This window comes from Hetaerina americana, unplaced genomic scaffold, assembly GCF_022747635.1.
Source record: "Hetaerina americana unplaced genomic scaffold, ioHetAmer1.1.p SCAF_3, whole genome shotgun sequence".
Lineage (NCBI taxonomy): Eukaryota > Metazoa > Arthropoda > Insecta > Odonata > Calopterygidae > Hetaerina > Hetaerina americana.
In genome coordinates, this window is record NW_027286874.1 from 45,524,698 (window position 1) to 45,545,837 (window position 21,140).

The 21,140-nt window shown below is 36.8% G+C and overlaps 1 protein-coding gene across 1 annotated transcript; it reads right to left on the minus strand.

The window, feature by feature from the left end:
* Window positions 1–2,261: 2,261 nt before the first annotated feature.
* On the minus strand, window positions 2,262–18,224 carry LOC139690533 (pancreatic lipase-related protein 2-like). The gene is made up of 12 exons (XM_071587997.1): window positions 18,097–18,224; window positions 15,164–15,278; window positions 13,914–14,065; window positions 12,180–12,296; window positions 10,970–11,116; window positions 10,670–10,778; window positions 9,218–9,325; window positions 8,669–8,949; window positions 7,704–7,845; window positions 5,228–5,354; window positions 2,857–3,060; window positions 2,262–2,523 (listed from the first exon to the last, which is right to left on the minus strand). Exons 2-12 carry the CDS (start codon window positions 15,267–15,269, stop codon window positions 2,442–2,444), a joined length of 1,575 nt encoding a protein of 524 aa, XP_071444098.1. The 5' UTR covers window positions 15,270–15,278; window positions 18,097–18,224; the 3' UTR covers window positions 2,262–2,441.
* Window positions 18,225–21,140: the final 2,916 nt, after the last annotated feature.

The window sequence follows — 21,140 nt, forward strand, 5'->3', positions numbered from 1 at the left end:
ATGTGCCAAAAAATATTTGATCGTCGACTACCAGACTTGAGAAAAATTTGGTATACCTCCTCAGATTACAGTGGTAAGAAAATGTGCGCGGAAAACAAAACCGTATGTAATGTGAAGTATGAAAAGGGAATGGTAATTGACATTTGTATAGTTTTGAGAGAATTGATACAACCTGTATTAAGATAACCCGTATTAAGAAAAAATAATCTCAAATGTTGACATTTATATTTGCAAATTATCAGTCAAAGAAAAGCGAATTGAATTGAACTGAAAGTCATATACCGCATTTTTTAGGCATTAAGATTTTATAGAAAAGCTACATTAAAAATATAAACATTTTGAAACTACGCATAGTGAAAAATGTAACAGGCATTCAGTTTATGTTCAAAACATATTCATTAGTCACGTTTCCACCTAGTTGCTGCAGGGAAATATTTCAAAACCATTAATGGCCCCAATTTTCATGTTAAATACACTTAAAGATGGCATTTTAAGGATCATTCAAAATAAAATAGAAAGGGTAACAAATGAAATACTTCGATGAATGGGTGAAGATTAGAGGCCTATGGAGGACAGCTAAAAGGAAAAGAGGAAAACTATTTGAAGGAACTCTTAGGTACGATAGTTCCGTACTTAAAAATCTATTTGAAGGAAGCATGGAGAAGAATAATTACATAAGGCCAAGGATGAACTACGATAAGGAGGTAATGAAAAATATTCGTGCGAAGAGCGATGATGAAGTTATGAGATTGACAGAGTTTCTACGGATCAATGCTCTCTTTAACAACTCTTGAAGATTATGAAAACTTTAACAAGAAAGTCTGCTTATGTCGACCACATTTGGATGCCATGCATTTCATTTAATAAGCAAATATTAACATAAAAAGAGAGTTAGAGCCAATAGCTATTTATGTGGAGTAAAGATGGTATCAGGATCACCAGGTAGAATGAATAATATGTGAATATAATGTGTTAATACCGAAATCATATACAACAATTTAAAACTGTAAACATCATTCGCATTAACCGGGATAGAAACCTGGACCACTCAATGCCCGACCGAGTGCTTTAGCCAGTTCAGCTAACGAAGTGTCCTTTTTAAACTTTGAAAATGTCGCATTGTAATGCGCATTAGCGGATGACTAAGTTAAAATTTACCACCGCGGAATCTCCCCGCAGTTTTTTTGGACTACTATCAAAGTTGATTATAATTATTTTTACATAAGATATCCTTAAGTATCCAGTTAACTTTTACTTTCTTGAAGCATCGGTTTATGATGATGCATGTTGATTGTACACGAGTGGTATCAAAGTCGAAGAAAATATTGAATTGTAAATTTTCGTTAATTTTATTATAGTAAAAAATTAATGTTACACATGTTCATTTTCATTATATTGGTTGAGTCACTACCATTATGGAAGTAATTCAATGATAGCAAAGGTATACACAAGGAAAGTAATTGAGAGGGCCAAAAAGGAAATAAATGTCGGTGGTGATTCGTGAATGGATGAACACAATGATGGGTGTAAATAGGACGTAAGGAGTACTTTATAGTGATTATCAAAATATTAAGGTTTGCTCCGAGTGGCAAGGTACCCACCTTGATCATATAGCTAGGAGGCGTGTTCAGGTGAATGATCATTCGAGGAATAATAACGAGACGAGGCCACTGAATAATATTGGATAAACAAAAAACATATTAAATCAAGAGACGAAATAGTTCCGAAATTCCATTTTACTTACCTTTTTCCGAGAGAAAAACTAAAATAGTAATTTTCAGCATACACAAAAAGAATCTCAGATACGCGGATAATTTGTCAAGCTTCATTTGTGTCACATAAAATGAACTCTAGTCCAGTCCAATTTATCCGTATCCTGACTAAAATTCAATAATAGGCATTGCCTCGTCTCTACGCATTAAAACTAGGTATCTTTTGAATTTCACATATTCACTATGTGAATATTCTCCACTATATGAACTTCTGGCAAACAATTTCACTGATGTAAATGATTATTTTCAAGCAACTCTGACTAAGGTATAGTTTTTGCTTCATATTATAACAGCTTAACTCTTGTATTTCTCACCTTATTGGTAAACACGAAATTGTGCAAATACTTCATGTTTAACTATATTTATTTTTCCTCAGGATTGTTTGCCATATTATTACGAAGTAACTCAGCTAAATGTGTTCATTTAAAAAAAAGCTTTATTCTTGATTGGTGTTTTCAACCGATCGTCAGGTGAATTAATTAATTGCTCTGCTATCCACAGTTGCGACTTTTATTCAAACAATATCGTACTGAATGACAGAAACAAGCACTTATTTTGGTCAAAGAACTTTCAATATCATACTTTGAAGGTGTTCTGTAGAACAAATGAATGATTGTAACAAAACATATGAGAATACGTTGATTATAAAGGTAATACAGTTTGAATAAATCAAACAAAAATGAAGACAGACGAATTTTCATTTTTTATCTGTGTAATACCATGTTGGCCAGACTGTGTAGTCTTTCGAGACCTGCAATGAACAAAATGAATAAAATATGTTAGTTATCATATAAATTCGAGATAGAAAAAGGTACTATGAAGAAAGTGTTCCCATTTCGTCGACCAGATATAAAGCCTTTAGTATATCCTCTTAATTTTTGATTAATTTGCATCCCCTCATTTTTTAAATCTATTTCTCAGTCAAACTGAATGGGGAGTAATTGAAGAAATCTCTCAGTTGCTCAATTCATAGTTCTTTCCACTTATTATCTCTGGGTAATTTGTACCGAGCGATATAATTTTGATTGATTCATTACTTCATTGGGACTTGTGAGGTAATAAATAGATGTAGATAACCACCTACCTCACCGGAGGAAAATATCCTAAGTTCGTAACCTCCAAATCTGACACATATAAATCTTTAACACAGCCTAGCAAACATGATTCCTTGCTGAAGAGTTTTGGGTTCCATTTCCAAGTGACATTGGCACTTTCAATGTTTCCAACATTTGTGTGACTGTATCCAAGGAAATCGTAGCTTCCACCTTTTCTCATTTTCCTTATGCCACTGTAATGGAAAAAATTTTTAGATGACCGAGAACGGCTTATCTATAAAAATCGCGTTATTAATATTATATTAAAAATCATAAAAACTGTAATCGACCCGAAGATCGGTTTGCTCGGAGATAGTAGAGCTCACCGACGGCGTATGAAATTCACACAGGGTAGTGCAGCCAGTTCCGGCCATGATTTCCCAGGAATCTCTGGTCCCCAAAAAAATTACACAGCTTGGGTGGAGCTGAGGGTTCTCAGAGAGGCTTGCCCGGACCCTCCAGTAGTCAGTACCCCTAGACTACCGCGACCAATGACCACTGCAACCCATTACTGAATTACTTTATTGATAAAAGGTTTCGTTTTCCTCGAGCGAAATGAAAACAGTTAAAATCTCTTTCAGTTGAAAATATAATTGAATGAAATTAAACAAAAATGCAAGCGATACGGGAAGATGGGAAATGAAAAGAAACGAAGGTACTTAGGAAAATAATATGAATACAAATGAAAATATAATCAATTTAGAAATGTGTCGCACTGTAGCAGAAGAGAACGATTTTAGTTCGATTGGTTGTGTCCCAATTCAGTGCACATTATTTTGATGGTAACATTTGAAAAATTATTTAGGATTTCACATATTCCATTTATTTGCGTTAACTTTTGGCACATCACAGCTCTTAAATACAATTTAAAGAATGCAATTTTTTGTAATTTAATTAATAAGGGTACCTTTCCTCATTTGAATAATTTTTCATAAAATAAACGGTCTAATTATTTTATTTTACCTCTAAACCTACTAACCACTAACCGCTAGAGACTAAACCGTCTAACCACTTTCACGTCTAGAGATATGATAGAGTGAAATTTCCAACCTTAATTCTTCCTTTCTTCAAGTTTAATATTATCAATTTGAAATGTTATCTTGGTTGCTATCAATTGCATTGAAAAACATAAACGATGCTTATAAGTGACCCAGGAATCAGACTTTTTATTCCAAAATCAATTTTTTTCATCAAACCTGATGAATCGCAGAATTCGTAAAATATTTTGCATCGTTCAAGTATGTTATTCCATCTCACAATACAGGTATGCCTCTCAGTATTTCGCTGCAATAGGCCACCTATACACCCATTGAAGGGAAATGATTTTACTTCTTTAAAAATAGTTTAATAATAAGCAATAATAATTATGGAATGAAAAATAGTAACTAAGTAATTCCGCCATGCATTTAACTAGGACACGACCAAATTTTCGACATAAAACGTAATTTTCATGCATTTCACATCACTAGTTTCATTTTCGAGACTCTATAATACTACAGGTATTAAAGGAAAAAATGTATTTGATGTATCCAGTCAGTAGGTTCTTAATTTAACTGATATACTTACTGTAAGAACATATTATTAGTGGGCATAGGTACTTTGGTTAAAATAAAATCGAGCAAAGTTAGTTTTTGAAGGGACTAAATTTTCGACAGCCATTAAATTAAACTTTTTCTTTTTAGGCCCAGCGAGAGGAAAGTAATGTGTTGCAGGGGAAGGAACATGTCTATAACAATAACACGTAGTCTCTTCTCAACTTGAGTTGATAGCTGTTCTTTGTCATAATTTGAATGGCCAAATCCCTTTTTAAAAATGAAAAGAACTGTCCTACTCGAAATTCTAAGAGATTTTAGAGCGCAAGAACTTTTTTTTCGCTCTGTATTCGAGTATAAATGATATAAAGGCAAAAGAGCTAAAAAATGAATCCATAATATATTTTAATTTTCGTGAAATCATATGCAGCTGACTAGGAGATATACGCTTGATTCAAAATCATTTCTTTAATCTGCTTTGTCAAATAATAATATTAAGTTTAAATCCATACTTGAAACTAGAAGAAATGACAACATATTCATCAATTCTCATGATACATGTAAGATAATTTTTACTTTATTAAGTAGAAGAAGGGGAAAGAATATTTAGTTAGGATTAATGTGAAGCTAAAGATAGGAACAGAGGCGGGGGATAACCATTACCATTGAAATTAGGCAGTTTATTAGCCTTCACTGTGAATTCTTTGATAATTCCCTCCCAATTCCAACAAAACAATACGAGCGGCTTCATGCAATGCAATAAACTATGAATATTGCCCTTTCCAGACCAACTGAAAAGAAAAGAGAGCGGAACTATGTTAGCGCTAACTTCTCCGTTAGATCCATGTCGCTGGCAACCCCTCTGTCGCCGGAGAGCGTCACTGCCAAGTCTCCGGCCACTTGGTCCTGTCCTTCTGAGTCCTTCGCCAGTGTCAACCTCACAGCATAATGGTAACCTAAAAAAACAAACGTCATTTTGCGTTTTATCGATATGAGATATCAATACTTAAATTGTGGGCCTAATAGTATTTCGAATCCCACAATAGAAATATCGTATACATTTCCCTAGGGCCACTTTCATTCATTATATTGATTTATGTATGATGGGCAGGGATACGTAATGCAGATGAGGTAGCAAGGGTTGTCCGTAATCGCCAGTTGATTTCATTTCTAATTCTGAGGGAGGCTAAAGACAGCAAGAGAAGGGCTTTGAGTTGAGAAGTGCGCAAATGTGACGGTACGCCAGGACTCCTCTAATGACTTTAAAAATACTTAAGTTTTTCTTCCCCAATAACTACAGACTTTCCAAGGTGGAAGAGTTTGCATACGTACTGATGACAACTAGAGCTGTGCTGATGGGAGCAATGACACTTGTTCGTCATAGGGTCGCCCATGCAAGATAGTTCGAAGGGTAGGAGCCAGACGAAAGATAGCTCGTAAAGCGGCTGTTCCTCAGTGAGGTGATTGCAATGGCGTCTGACCCTAGTGGGCAGTAATGGTGTCACGCAAAAAATACTGTTGATGAAGGAAACCACCTCTATAATTATCCCATGAACCGATGATGGGCATTAAAATGAGTCCTGACAACTACGGGACTCGGCCTAATGGGCTGAGTGTCATGCCCGGCAGCGGAAGAGGTAAGGCTTCTGCGGTCATCATCTCACAAAATCCTCACTAAGTGAAATCGAGAGAAGCAGCACAGAAGAGGGCCGAACAAGCATGAATAGATACTTGGAATTTTAGGACGATGCTGATAACTGGGAAATTAGAAAATATAAAGCGGGAGATGTATAAAGGAAGTGTAGATATTTTAGGACTGTGCAGGGTGAGATGGAAGGATAGCGGGATTACTGGAGCGATGGTGACAGAGTATTATACAGCAGAGGAGAAGATAGCTAGATAGGGATGGGAATTAAATAGGACAAAAAGGTAGGCAGAAGCGTAGTAAGCAGAGAGCAAACGGCTGTTAGAATATTATTAATTGATGCAAGAGCTGAACGAACAAACTTGGTCTTTGTCTAAGTCTACATGCCACCTACCAATCATAGAGAGAAGTCTACAGGCTACAAAATCAATTCGAAAATAATTGCGGGTGCTCCCTGGAAACGTTTGATAGTATTGGGACTTCCGCGCGAAAGGCGAAGGTAGAGGCGATAGTGAGGTCGGGGACTATGGTTAAGGGACAAGCTCGTACAATAGAACAAAAATGGGGCATATCAAAAAAGAGATTTCGAAAGCCGTCAAAGAAACTGTAGGAATAGTAAATAGGAAAAGGATAAGGAAACCATGGATTACATTCAGAATGATTAGAACGATAGACGTGAGAGGGAACTGGAAAAATGTAAACACAGAGTTACGTAGCAGAAAGTACAACTAATCCTAAGACTCCGCGGTTTTCGGGAAAGATGAAAGCTAATTTAAATATTAAAATAGGATAAATTTCAGAATTAAAATAGCAGATCATAACCTAGAGCAGGCGGAACAGTTTACTTATCTCGAGAGTGTTAAGGACCAAATTGGTCAAAGTATTACGGTGATAAGAAGTAGAAATGCGTTAGGCAAAGAAGCTTGAACAGGAGGAGGGAATTGATAACAGTAGGAGGTAGTAGGAATATAAAAAGAAAAATATCGTTGGAAGCATATGCAAATATGGGGAGTTCATGATAGTTACGATGACTAAGTATACAAAAATATGCATGAGTCAGATAAGAATGGAGAAAGTAAGTTGGATGAAGTGGTAGATAATGAAAAAGTATGAGGAAGTTTTTGGCCGTAAAGAGGAAGTTGCTGGGCAAAATCCGAAAAAGGTAGAAAAAGTGAGTTGAGGACTCATTGAGAGGTAAAGGAAGGTTGAATGCGTCGAATGGAAGAGAGAATAAAAAAAGAGGGTAAGTGAGGATGAGAAAGTATTTAAAATTGACGGGCAAAGTTTGACGAACAAAAAAGGGACGATACTACTAGGGCAAGCAAGAAACTAGGCAGGATTAAGTCTACCCTATACTTAAAGTAGATTATTTGTTGAGACCATTCAAAACCTATCTGGATGTACAATGGATACGGGAACTATTTAAAGATGTATCTAGGATTCAAATTCTGTATCCCACGATTATTGGGCTTATAAAGCTGATGAGCTTCTTTATTGTGTTCAGCGGCTGGAAACCTTTCTTTTTTTGCCAAAAAAGAATACTAATATGAAATGAACAAAGCAACATAATATCAAAACAAAATTAATGGCGATGATAGCGTGCTTGCCTGAACCGCTTAACTTCTATAACTGAGAGTTGTTACAAACTAAACATTCGTACCACAAAATGGTGATGAGGAATTAGTTTTCAAGTAGAATTTCCGAGGCTCCGAAGATTCCAGTCCTTGAAGTGGATAGCTGTCCGCATCGATTCCCATCATGGCACACTTGGTTCCGTCCTCACCACAACTCGTGCAATTACCCTAAGAGCAAAGGAAAAATGTATTGCATTGCCAAAATTAATACTCAGATTCTCAGAAGATTGATATTATTTTTAAGGACGAGTCTGAATATTGGCATTAGAATTGTTAAAATTTGTAAGGAGTCCGTTTCAAAAATTGAACGAGAGTAATTTCCTCGAAGCCTACACGTACAATGTACATAGTGTCTTCGATTTTTTCGAGATTTTATGCCGATATTTTTCCATTTGCTATTATATTATCATTAAATTGCATATATATGCAATTAAATAATGCATTGAAATCTAATAAAGTTCCTCAAGCACACCACATGCACACATTTTCCCATCCCTTATCGTTTCCTTTCCTTTTAACTGAGCGTCATGTATATCTATCCAACAAGTACATCCGTATCTATCAACCTATATACCGTCCCTGCAGCTGACTCATCGCGATATGGCATAGGGAGGTTGGACGGTCCGAGAAGGTCGGTCGGCCGGATTCTAAGCAGTGGGGATGTACCACCCAGTCACGGTACATGACTGTTAAAGTGACATGCAATGAATTAACATCAAAGTCATTTGTAGATCTTGAGAACGATTCTTGGTTTCGCTAAACTTATTTTCCACGTGCGGGTACTTAGTTACCAGTTAGTTCCTATTGCAGGAAACCGGTATTAAGGTTCGTAAATATAGGCATAAAAGGGAAGTAGAAGATTGTATGGTCATTTGAGGCACATACAGCGGGACATCCCTGCAGTGCATGAAATGCTCTTTTCGTGTCCCAACAGCTAAGACGAGCGATTTGTCTTTTGAGTTAAAACGCAAAATATTAAGTTACCACTCACTTCAAGAAAGGATTCATATGAGTCACAAAGGTATGCAATAAGTGTGCAGCGGTTGACCTCCGGGTCGTCGCGGCGTCGGTCATCGCCGAGCGAAGGCGGAGCTTCGATGGAATCCAAGAAGAGTTGAACAGCGCGGCCGTGGGAAGACCCGAGATCCGTAGCCTCGACTATTTCTTCGGGGATGATGGAAAGAGGGATGCCTGGGACCTCTGCTCCTGGCTGCCTGTAGCCGCCGTTGGGGAAGAAGTCGAGGTGCCCGGAAACATCCTGAATTCCATAGCCTACATATCCAATCGGACATCAACATGTAAAATCCAAGGCACGGTTTCCTACAAAGCTTGACATTTATTGACTATATTACCAGAATCCCGAAACATATTACCAAATGGAATTGCTATCACTTCGGATAATATAGATGGGCAAAATGTTATGCTGAAGAATATGTTTTGGTAAATTTAAGGAGAAAATTTGAGATGGAAAATTGGAATCAAAAACCTGTTCCTTTTTTGGACTTAGGCTATTCGTTGAAAGTAACAGCATGAATAATACCAAAATCCTCTGCATCAGAATGGATCACGTCGACGAATGTTGCATCACTCGAGTCCAGACGAACGAATTTTGGTAATTTGTTGAATAATGGTCCAGCGGGATCCAATCCTAAAGATAATGAGAACATTTATTAGTAATATTACTCTTACCTAATAGTAGGTAATAATAAGAAATAGCTGAACAGAATTATTTTCAACAATTAATTTTTTCTTCGAACCATTCCCTGCATATTGAAATCTTCCTTTTCTCTCTCTCTTCATAGATTGAAGTCGTGGTATTAAGATGAATAGCGATAAACTGGGCGAGTTATAAAATATTATAGAAGAGCGCTTAAGAAGAAAAACCGGAAAACTTATTCTTGAACTGCATTTCAATTTTAAATACCTGAGCACAAGTCGGGCTGTCCTCAAGATTCTGATTTTGAGTGTAATAAGGTACTATCAAAATATTTCACGAATTATACAAACAAAAGTCATAGATACAGAACTATTCATAAACTGTGCTTTTGACGGTTTCGTTTTTTTGAAAATTTCTAATGCTTTCTCATTTTCCCCAGAAAAATTCAATACTGATCACTTCCAGAAAAAAACCAAGTATGAATTAGTACTCATAATGCTGCTACAACTTTAAACGGATAAATAAGATTTAGAGGAGCACTATTTATTGATACCAACAACATAAAAATAAATTTGAATACAAACAGACATCATCACTGGTAATTAAAACATTTTTTTTGTATTTCACACAGAATCGCTTGGTAAGGAGATGATTGGTTTTGCGCTTTGCAATATTTAACTTATGAAATTGGATTGGTTACCGAATTGGATCGCATGTAGCGTATATGATTTAGATTTTTAAAACGTTATGAAAACTGAGTAGCGTATCAAAATTATTAGAAGAGCTAGGTTGGGAATCACTCACGGATCGAATGTTAAATTACAGATCAAATCTCTTGCATAAATTGGAAGGATGTATCTTAAGCAATTTCGCTGAAAATCTGTCATTGGCCCCATCGTACTACGGTGGGCCGGTTCATGTCAGTAAAATTTGAGAGATTAAGTGTAGAACAGATAGACTTAAGATGTTATTTTTCCACGAGCGATAAGGGATCAGGATAGTGTTTTCCAACCTCGCTAGGAGGGAAAGATATTTTGGATCAAGGGTAGTCTGGAGTACAATCACCCCCAACCACACATCCTAGCGGTGGCTTGAAGGATACTGAAAAAATAAACTAAACTAACTTTGATTTGAACAAATTTCATCACGCTGATAATAGTGTTTCACTAACATTGAATGCAATACGAAAGAATTTGTTCGCTGTCGTCTAGGTTTAAACATGCGTTTGTAGAAAAAAACGTTCACACGTGTACAAAGAGGTGAGAAAACATGGGCAAACACTAGGAAAAGGCATCCTCATTGCCTGATACTAATGAGGTAACCGGCAATGTGCACCTGTGATCCTTCTGAGTCCGGCAATCCTTTCGCCCGCGTATCCGACGGTGTGCGCACCAAGGCTGTGTCCAATTAAGTGGAAGTTCGAGGCAGACGCATCTTTTCCCTCCTGTGAAGTGAACATTCTCGTTGGAGGTGAATCCTTCTTTAATCTGGTTCAAAATTTAAGTGAAACAGTCATGAAGTGAATTTTGTCTTGGCTCTCAAAATCCTTCATTAACTTTAGCCGTTACTGACATAATTAGCCAAAGCATGAAATATGGATGAGGCATAATAATAATGTCCACTATTTCCACTTACAATAAGAGCGTTCACCATGTTCGCCACTTCTAAACCCACAACGCGTGTGTTGGAGACCGCTTGGGAATATGTCTTCGAAGCACCTTCCGACCAGTCCACTGTTATGACGTTAACATCCAGCTGCCTCAGGAGCCGTTGTCTCATATCCTTTAAATACGAGAAAACGACATCGTTTCAATTTTCGAAAAACAAGCATAAATCTGTTTTAGAATTTATTTTGAGGGAATAATGATTCAACATCCACCTGTGGTGTTAGTAAAAATAATTTGTGATTATACTGGGTGATTTCCGACTGTGCGAAGCGTACTGTTACGAGCTTGTGATTGAAACTCCGGCCCCCTCCTCTGCATCGAATGAAGCAAGGTGGGAGAGTGGATGCGTACAGTGCACTTATCTTAATCCCTCTAACCACTCGCAAAAATATCATTTTAATTACATTATATTGTAATAAATTAATGCTATTAAGAATTAGCAACAGGTAGGAGAGATGTAACTAGACATACATATGTGACCACAAGAACATCAATGTGACGCCCTTCGTCTCAATGTGTCAGTTGTTCTTTCCACCATATTGATCCGCTTTCCCCTCGATACACGACTGTACGTAGTGCGGTTTTGATTGACAACCAGTAGGAGTAAGACTTCTCCCAGGTAGACTGTATTTCAAGAGTACGTGAAATGTCTCGATGTTTTACGGAATCAATTACAGAAATTTAAAAGGAAATACTTACGCGCTGTGCGTTCGGTATGAAATTAAACCACCTTTTATTAACTTTTATTTTTTTAAATCAAACGACTGGAAATATATAAGAAAAACCTACAAACACTGCAGGTGATAATCTACAGGAAGGCGTGAGAATTACCGGTAGAAAGATTTGATTACACCGTGACATAAAAATTTCGACTACAAAAGCAATGGGTCGAGAATACTTGTTTATGCATGGTGACTTTATAAATTAAATAAACCGGTATTTGGCTTTGGTATTAGTCATATTAAACGCACGAAAAAGAACACGAGATCTACAAATTCTGAGATATGGAGTTGTAATTGCACGATGCCACTTCTCTCTTTCTCCATCCTTATTCACAGAATTCCCTTCTCCATGTCTTCTTTTCATCCGATCGCCGGCACGAAGACTTTCGCAAATGCCTTAACATCATCGTCCGTGCATGCATAATTTAATGTGAACAAAGAAGTTTACACATTTACCACGGCCCAGTCGACTGATGCCATACTCTTGAATCCATGCACGATCAACTTGGTGTCCTTGGTGGGGTCGTAGAATCGGCTCGCGACGTCGCCGTCGGCAGCCACACGCAGCGTCTCCTGGAATTAACCATCGTTTAATGGCGCCATGCGTAAAGAATATACACTCAGAGATTGGAAGCTTTCTCTGGCCGAATCGATATGATTATTTTGGGAATATGCGATTGTGTACTAAACCTACTCTGTTCACATTTCTCTGCTTCCTTGGCTCAAGAGGCTAGTAATGAGGTCAGAGTGATACTTCTTATCATTCCTGCGAACATTAATTCAAGTGTTTTATCATTCATGCATTTTATCGATATATAATTGCGTCGCGGATTACTGCACTCGTTTAAAAATTCTCGGGTCGGCATGATGATACGCCATGTTATAACTTTTCATCCACGAGCCTAGGACCCCAGCAGATGTCCCCATGGTTATAGCCGTTTGTGAGCTCCAAAAATTCGTTAGAGTAATTAATTTAATGTGCAACAAAGTTTCAAGCATGCCATGGTGATCTTTCATGATGAAAGAAGATACTTGGATTTTACACAAAAAATAGTTTTAATAGGACAAAAGGTTTCGCTACAGCGGGATATCTTCCTAGTACTTCCTGGAGATGTTACGCTATTAAAGCTATTTTACATGGAAAAGCCAAATATTTTCTTTCATTATTAATTTAGTAATATTTATCGAATGATGTACGCCCAGCCTGCCATTACTGGTAAATTTTCTAAATTCTTCTTGGTTGAGCTCATTTCTCATATTACATGTATCAGAACTAGCTATAAAATACGTACATTCATTCATTCTTTATATTTGACACAGAAATTTGAGGCCAGAATAACTCGTAAGCGAGGTGAATACGTGAAGAAAATTTAAAAGAGGATAATATTTCGCAAATCAGATAAATTAGAAGCATCATTCCATTTGTTGTCAATCAAACGTTTAGTGACCGCGCCAAAGAGTTTAAGGGCTGCGAAGGAAGCTATTGGGTTTTATCGTAACTCCTTGGGAAAAAGTAAGATGCAAAATTTACTCGAAGAAGACATATTTTTAAGAAATTTTAGCATTTCTATAGGTAAGGAAAAAAACTTAGATTAGGGCAGAATGCAGGGTTAAAGTTACTAATCATTAACATTAAAACTTCAGATTTCATTAATAAGCGTGTCACTTGTTTCGGCGTTTCACTTAATTATGAAGTTTGAAGGTCGAAACCTGCATTTCTTATAAAAAAATATGAAATTTAAATTAGTTGTTTTATCTCTTCAGAATGAGATGTAATTTCATAACGGAAAGACTTCTACAGGCAATTCATCTACCAATCATATTCAAATTGAAGATAATTATGGTAATAATGTTTTTAAAAGGCAGAAAACCACTAGAGTTAAAACTTCCGCCGGCATTGGCAATCAGCTGAAATCTTGCAATTACTATCAGGAGAATGGTGAGCCAAATTACTTAACAAGTAAACTGAATGTTTATTATCTACGAGGGTAGTCTGAAAAGTTTTCAACCTAACAAAGATACAAGACATTTTTTTCTGAAATTTACTGAGTCGGAAACATTTCAGACCACACATGTTTATCTTATTTTACAGAGCCGGAAAAAAGGGTCATTATTAGACTACATATGTATTCTTAAATCCGAAATCCACATATGCGCTGGAATAAATAAGTTCCAAATAGTTGAACTCACCCCATTTTCGTTGTTTTCCCTGGTATACAGGGTGAACTTCGTCCCAATTTCTTCGCGTGTTGAAGGCTTGAGGTTGATGGGTCGCTTAATACTGTACCATTCATCAGAAGTCCCTATGCAGCCCAGCATTTCAAAGCAAATGGTTTCATTTTCTGGCAAAAGACATCACATATGTTACAAGATTTGGTGTGTATACTTTTGGAGGATGTTTTATGCATATATTAAACAAAATACCGATTCCAGTACAAGATTGTATAAGATTAAAAGTTGTATTAAATGAAAACTTTAGCTTTTCACATTTTTATCTGGCATTAAATTTGGTTGCTTATCATGCTTTAAGTTACGAAATTATGTGCATAAATTCATATTACCGACGTGCTTAGCATAAATTTCAATTAAAAAAATTCCGGGATCAGAAATATTCCTGAAAAATTCAAAAAGATCATAAACTGGTATTTTAAAAATATCTGTAAGCTTTTAGTCGTCCAATTACTAATTAGGACTTAATTAAGCAAAATTTAATAGCGAACATATGCTATTTATTTAAAGGCAGTGCCGGAAACGAACGACGACGCAATGCTTTGACCCCTTTCTTCATTCACAGGTGTTCCGAGGTAGTTACCACAATAACCCGATCCCCAGGCACAAGGTAGCGCGATGAACTTGCCGAGTCATACCCATGCAGCCATGAGAAAAACCTTCCAAACAGGAAGTAGCGTCGAAGGCTCTAAAATTCAGATTGCAATTTGAATTAAGTTCAGTTTAGTTAAAGTTAAATGAAGTTTAACTTTTAAATTAAGGCCCCAATGCCACTTCCTATGTTGCATAGGTAATTCCATATTAAAACCATTACCCATTGCAGTCCGAAATAATTTTGTTGGCACACATTCCAAACGAAATGTAAATCGATTCATTAAAAATATTGGTATAAAAAAATAATGCAGGCAAATGAGCGAATAAGAGGCCACACAATACAGGAAAAGGATATGTTTTGCATAAGAATGAGTCACACAAATCTTCATGTCACGAATTAAGAGGAGGGTCTTTGGCACCCATTCTTAGCAGAATCAATACACATAGAACCTGCACTAGCCTGCTTGTGAGGGCTCTTTAGGGAATCACGAATATTTTAAATAGAGATCTCATATTCACCAATAGTCGCGTACATGCAATCGACTAAACAGTATAAAAATGCAAGGCATTAGAAAATACTTAAACACTCAAGAACCAGTGATTTATCAGTTTCTCACCTCCATTTGCTTTTACTCCGACTACAAGAGGAGCAGACTGACATGAAAATTCCGACACCAATTGCAACACCACCATCAGCATTGCTGGACAAACCTGGATCCACATGTTGCTTCGCTGAAAATATTGCATTGATTCAGTCAGGCATCACATCCCATAATATAGCAAAATTTATGTGTACAATTTTTCATGTATTGAGGAAATAAATCTCTTTTCCACCAGAGAAAGTATTGGTTCAGCCAAAGAATGTAATTCCTGGAATTCGGACCAAACTTCCACAATATTTTCATGAATGAATTAACATTTTCAAAGTAACACCGGCCTTCCATGTTACGTAAACAGACATTTAATGAGGCATGCACGCATCTTCCGTCTTATTTATTCAGTATGAAACAAGATTTCTGAGGTCAACAGTTATTCACGGAAGGGTGCGTCATTGGTGCCATCATGCGTGGGAAGAAAATTATACCAAGAGAGGGAAAACACCGATTAAAGTTAAAGTAAAAAACCGAGGGTATGCACGAAATCACTCAAATGAAAAATATGCGTCGAGCCGGCCGGCTGAATTATATATATATATATATATATATATATATATATATATATATATATATATATATATATATATATATATAATTTATATTATTATAATATATATATATATATTATATATAATTTATATATATAATACATATAAAATAAAGTGTATGTTTATAATCCAGCTCGGTTATAAAGAATTATATGTATATATATATTATTTATTTATTATAAATTATATTTCATTCGCGTAACAGGGCCGTGTGCCACACTTGTGCAAGTGCATGGGTGAACGAATGAAAAATCATAGCATTTTTGCAGGCAGAACTCAGAAAGTGAGAGCTGAAGTACATTATACTTCTCATTCGAAAAGATGCTTAATTGTTTGAGATATTTGCCCTCCTATCTTGGCTCTATTCAGATTTCTTTTGTCTTTTTCCCACCCCTTCAGTTTCTCTCTTCAAAAAACACAAAATGGGGAAATAAACACAGGGCAAACCTTCTCTCTCTGTTTCCCAAAGATCTCTAATACTGCTTCAGCTGGAAGTGAGTTGATGCCCACCACCTGAAAAATAGTGTCTATTGTTCTGAATTTGAGTAAACTTTACGCCAAAAATAACAAAAATTGTTAAGCTTCCTGTTGAAAGTCATAGAAAAAATAAAGGTGATTTATCCAAAGAGAGATGACCTTGTTAAAAAATATTTGAATGAGCTAAGTGGTTATAAAGGTTTTCATTGCATAGCCATTGCACGACCATTTTCTAATATAAAATAAAGCATACTAGTCCAGCGGAGGCCTAAGGCATTTATTTTGAAGTTTTTTTACCCGTAATTATGCTCCTCAATTGCCGAGAAATAAAAACTTTAGTTATCTCACGTTCCAAAACACGTTTGGAGATTAATAGTACTAATCTATTGGAGAAAAATGACTGAGTTCCTCAATAGTGTTGATCGGAGACAGTAATCCGTCTGAATACTCCGCAGATATGAGGGTAGTTTGAAAGGTTCTCGGAATCACCATCAGATGTCAATGGTAGCCCAACGATTTTGTCGCATAGTAATAGGTAATCCTTTATGAGCAAATACATGACGCATCAGTGCTCTGGGAAGAATCTGTGATGCGGACGCCTATCTGTTGTTGTTACCGTCTAGTGATTTGTGAAAATTGGAAAGAATTGAGATTCTAAGAGTGATTAAATAATTTGTAAAGAAAGGTATGAGCAAAGCAATAGAAATTCATGCCGACTTTCAGAACACTCTGCCCCCAGATCCATTCGGCTCCTTCATATTCAACTGTTGCCAAATGGATGAACGAGTTCAAGTTTGGTCGGGACAGCTTAGATGATGATCCGCGTAGCGGTCGGCCAAAATGTGCCACTGCTAAAGAAATCATCGCAAAAGTACATAAAATGGTCATGGAGGATCGTCAACTAAAAGTGCGAGAAATCGCTGAGGCTGTAGGGATGTCATTTGAATGGGTATATCACATTTTAACAATGGAATTGGATATGAGAAAATTATCTGCTAGATGGGTGCCGCGACTCTTGACGCAGCATCACAAATGCATCAGAATGGAAATTTCCGAATAATGTTTGACCCGTTTTAAATGCAACCAACGGGATTTTCTGCACCTGGTTGTGACATCAGATAAAACCTGTGTACACTACTACATTCTAGAGACAAAACAGTAGTCAAAGCAGTAGAAACATTTTGATTCACCGCCACCAAAGGTAATACAGTCGGCCGAAAAGGCGACGGCCTCTGTTTTCTGGGATGCGAAAGGGATTCTGCTGGTAGATAATCTTCCCACTGGTCAAACAATTACTGGACAATACTACGTTGACTTTCTGGACCTACTATAGCAAAATATACGCAAAAAAGGCCAGGTTTGGCAGGAAAAAAGTCATCTTTCATCAAGACAGTTCATGCCCACACACAAATAACGTTGTCATGGTAGAAATACGTGACCTAAGATACGAATTTTTGCCACACCTGCCTTATGCTTGCCACACCCGTTCCGTCCCGTTACTCGTTCACTCACTCCCTTCACGTTTACTTGCCACAAATAATAAAAAAAATATTACTATTATTTTACCCTTCCTGCCCTTTTGAGTAAAGGAATCCCTCTTTCGGAGAATGCACAATACTTTAGATATACGGAGACTAAAAGTCACAGTAGTCTGAAAATCAGTCCTTGACTTCTGAGTGTTGAATTGCTGGGTACTAAGGTGACATTGTTTGACAAATTCGGACTTTCTGAAAGCGAAATCGATTAGACAAAGAGGAAGAAGAGTGAGTGAGAAGAGAGTAAGAGACTCAGATGAAAGAGAAATAAAATTTTATAAAGAAATTCTCCGAATACGTGGGAACGGTTTATGCGAAACAAAATGACACTTACCTATCAAACAGCATCCGGCGGGAGAGAATTGGAGCGTCTCCACTCTTACGAGATATTACAGGTAACTATTCCGGACGGCGTCGTAAGAAGTGATCCCTGAACCATCAACAGCTCTTATTTGAACATCTCGGACTGAAACAGCGGAGTTATATGATGACCCACAATTGAACGGCAGGGAAGGAGACGAACGCAGTGAAAGGGAGGGTCAGAACTGGAGGGAGTGGGGGACGGCGAAAGGTATGGCCATACGCTCACGGTCGCTCGTCAGAAGCAATGACGTAAAACGTTATCCACCACTTGTTCATCCAAGTAATTAAAAAGCATGATGACAAGGACGGTCTCTACAAATGTATCCCTGTAATCACGTCTCTCTTGCTCCCGGGTAGCCTATCGCGCTTCTCCAGTTCACCGTGGAAAAATCCGCTGGTACTTTCTATATGTTGTGGGGGGTTATACTAGTCCCCGACCGTCGGATGCGGACTACATAGTGCCACGCATTTCCCAAGGCTAACGAAATGTGTTTTTGTTATTCTCCGTCTCTTGTTTACCTCGTTCTGTCGAACGAGCACATCGAAATCCATGCTCACTCGACTGACTGTGAAAGGAAGTGATGGCAATGCGTCTAGAATGACAAGAAAACTGAGTCGCTCGAGTTGTGTAAACTGAGAAATGTTAAATCATTCACAAAATTAATTTTTTAGACTTTGGAATCAAGTATGATCATTCTAGTGAGAAGTTTTGCCCCTGCTCAATGCACAAGCTTTGTAACGCAATAATTTACTGCCTTCTTCCAAACAGTGGTTGGGACAGCAGGAATCTGGGAAATCATCAATAGTGAGTTTGATAGTAAGTTGACAGTGATTCATTATTCGGTATTATTATTTTTACCCTTATTGCATCTGCTCATATGAACGTTTTTGCGCATTCCCTCTGGTACTAAATGTTATAAACCATATAATTGATGCAATATTTCTTCCGAGGTAGAAGGAAATTAATTATATACGTTACATTGTTTGATTACTTGAGCAATATCAGTAATATATACGTTACATTGTTTGATTACTTGTGAACATAACAATATCAGTAATCACAGTTGATGGTACTTATCTTTCTCATGCATCGTACTTATAACTGAATTATCACAAATATTATGGCAGTCGGTGTTAAATATGAATACAATAATAAATGTTAATGTATCTGGGCTTGTTTGGTATGCCACATTTCTTTGAACGCTAAATACTATGGATAAAATCATTTTTATGTAGAATCAGTAGGTGTATGATAATCCATTATATAAGTAAGTGAAAGTAATCAAGCAGGGGTGATAGTTGTTCGACCTTTAGCGTATTATTTGTCCGTTAAGAAGTCTCTCAAAACAAGAAGCCCCAAACAAAGTGCACCCCTCACACCTCCACCGACTAATTCAAATATTTATCGGGCATATTACATAACGGTATTCAGCCACACTCATTTACCTAGCTCATCCTTTAAAGTTTACTGAAATCATATTTAAGAATGTCTCCAGCACTTGATTTCTTGTGTGTGGGTCGATTAATTCAATTTTTATGCCTACAGAATAATTTGAGAAGAGTTATTTTACAATAGTTACAAGTCTATCGCTCCAATTATTTGGAGCTCATTAAGGATGACTACAAATAAGATAAAAGTTCAAAGGAGCTTGATTTAAAAAGTTTATTATAATAAAAAGTTAAGTTTTATATGAATCCTATTTCTTATGGGAGGTGGCCGAAGGCTAAGGTCATTTGCATCAATAATTCATTGGAACTGATTATAACGTAAGGTGGAGGAATCTTGGAGGAATCTTTCTTCAATCTCATTTCTCTTCCTTATTTCCACCTTTTATGAAGTGAGATTTCTGTTATGAAATTCGATTTTCTAAAACCCGCTTGCTTTTCGTAAACTCCCATCTCTGTGATCTTTCTTTCGTCCACCTCTCGGCGGAAGTGTTTGCAGCTAATCTCCGATTTTAATGCTTCACACATCCTCAAGGAAGTCGATGTATTTTAAATAACTTTAATCATTTCTATCTGTGTTTTATTATATATTTAAAAATCAAGGTAAATTTGAGAGAGTTTGAATGAATAAGGAGTCTCGGAAAACTTTCAACGCGAAATATTCATTAGAAACTGAGGAAAGTTAGGCATGGGACAATGGATTCCATCTAGTCAGGAAATTACACTCGAGTGTGCCTGATTTTTTCTTTGCTCTATATTTTTCTTTCTTTTCTTGTTTCTGCCTGTCCTCATGCTGTCTAAAAGGCCTACCGTCATCCTTTTTCTGCCCCTCTTACCAACGTTCTCCCGTCTATTACGTTCTCCAACTTACCTTTACTTTCAATATATCCTACACTACTTTTCAATATTTCTTCCATACAATTTACTCTACCTTTTTTGGATTTCCCCCCTGCAAAATTCTCTCTTCGCCCACCTTGTTTACAACCTCAGTTTATATCGTAATCTCTTATTTTTTGCTTCCATACTCTGCCATACCCACATCTCAACAGCCTCTATGTAATCTACGCTAGACCCTCTTGACTTAAAGACCAGGTCTCACATCCGGTAAAACTCAACGCTTCGTAAAATATGTTCAATCATTTTTCTTAACATTTTTGTTCAGTAAACCTGTAATCAATTAACTTCTTGCAAATGCCTCATTCGCCAACGCAAATTTTCTCCAATGTCTCCAATACTATGCCCCTGTTCCTCTAAAATAAAACAGAAATATATGAACTGCTCCAGTTTATTCCCTCCTACTTTAATGTTAAACTTTTCTTTCCTAATTCTAGGATATCTCATTGTTTTATTGTGGTTACTCTTTATCCCATACCCCTCGCATTGCTTTTGCAAAGCCCTCAATAATAACTGGGATTCCTTTGCTGTCTGACTAACTATCGCTTGGCCATCTGCAAACTTAACTGATTTAATCCTTTCGCCGTTCACTTGTTATAATAATTTTAATTTTGATTTCTAGACTCATTCAAGTATTGTGTTATTAAAGTCTGTTATTAAATATATGATACATTG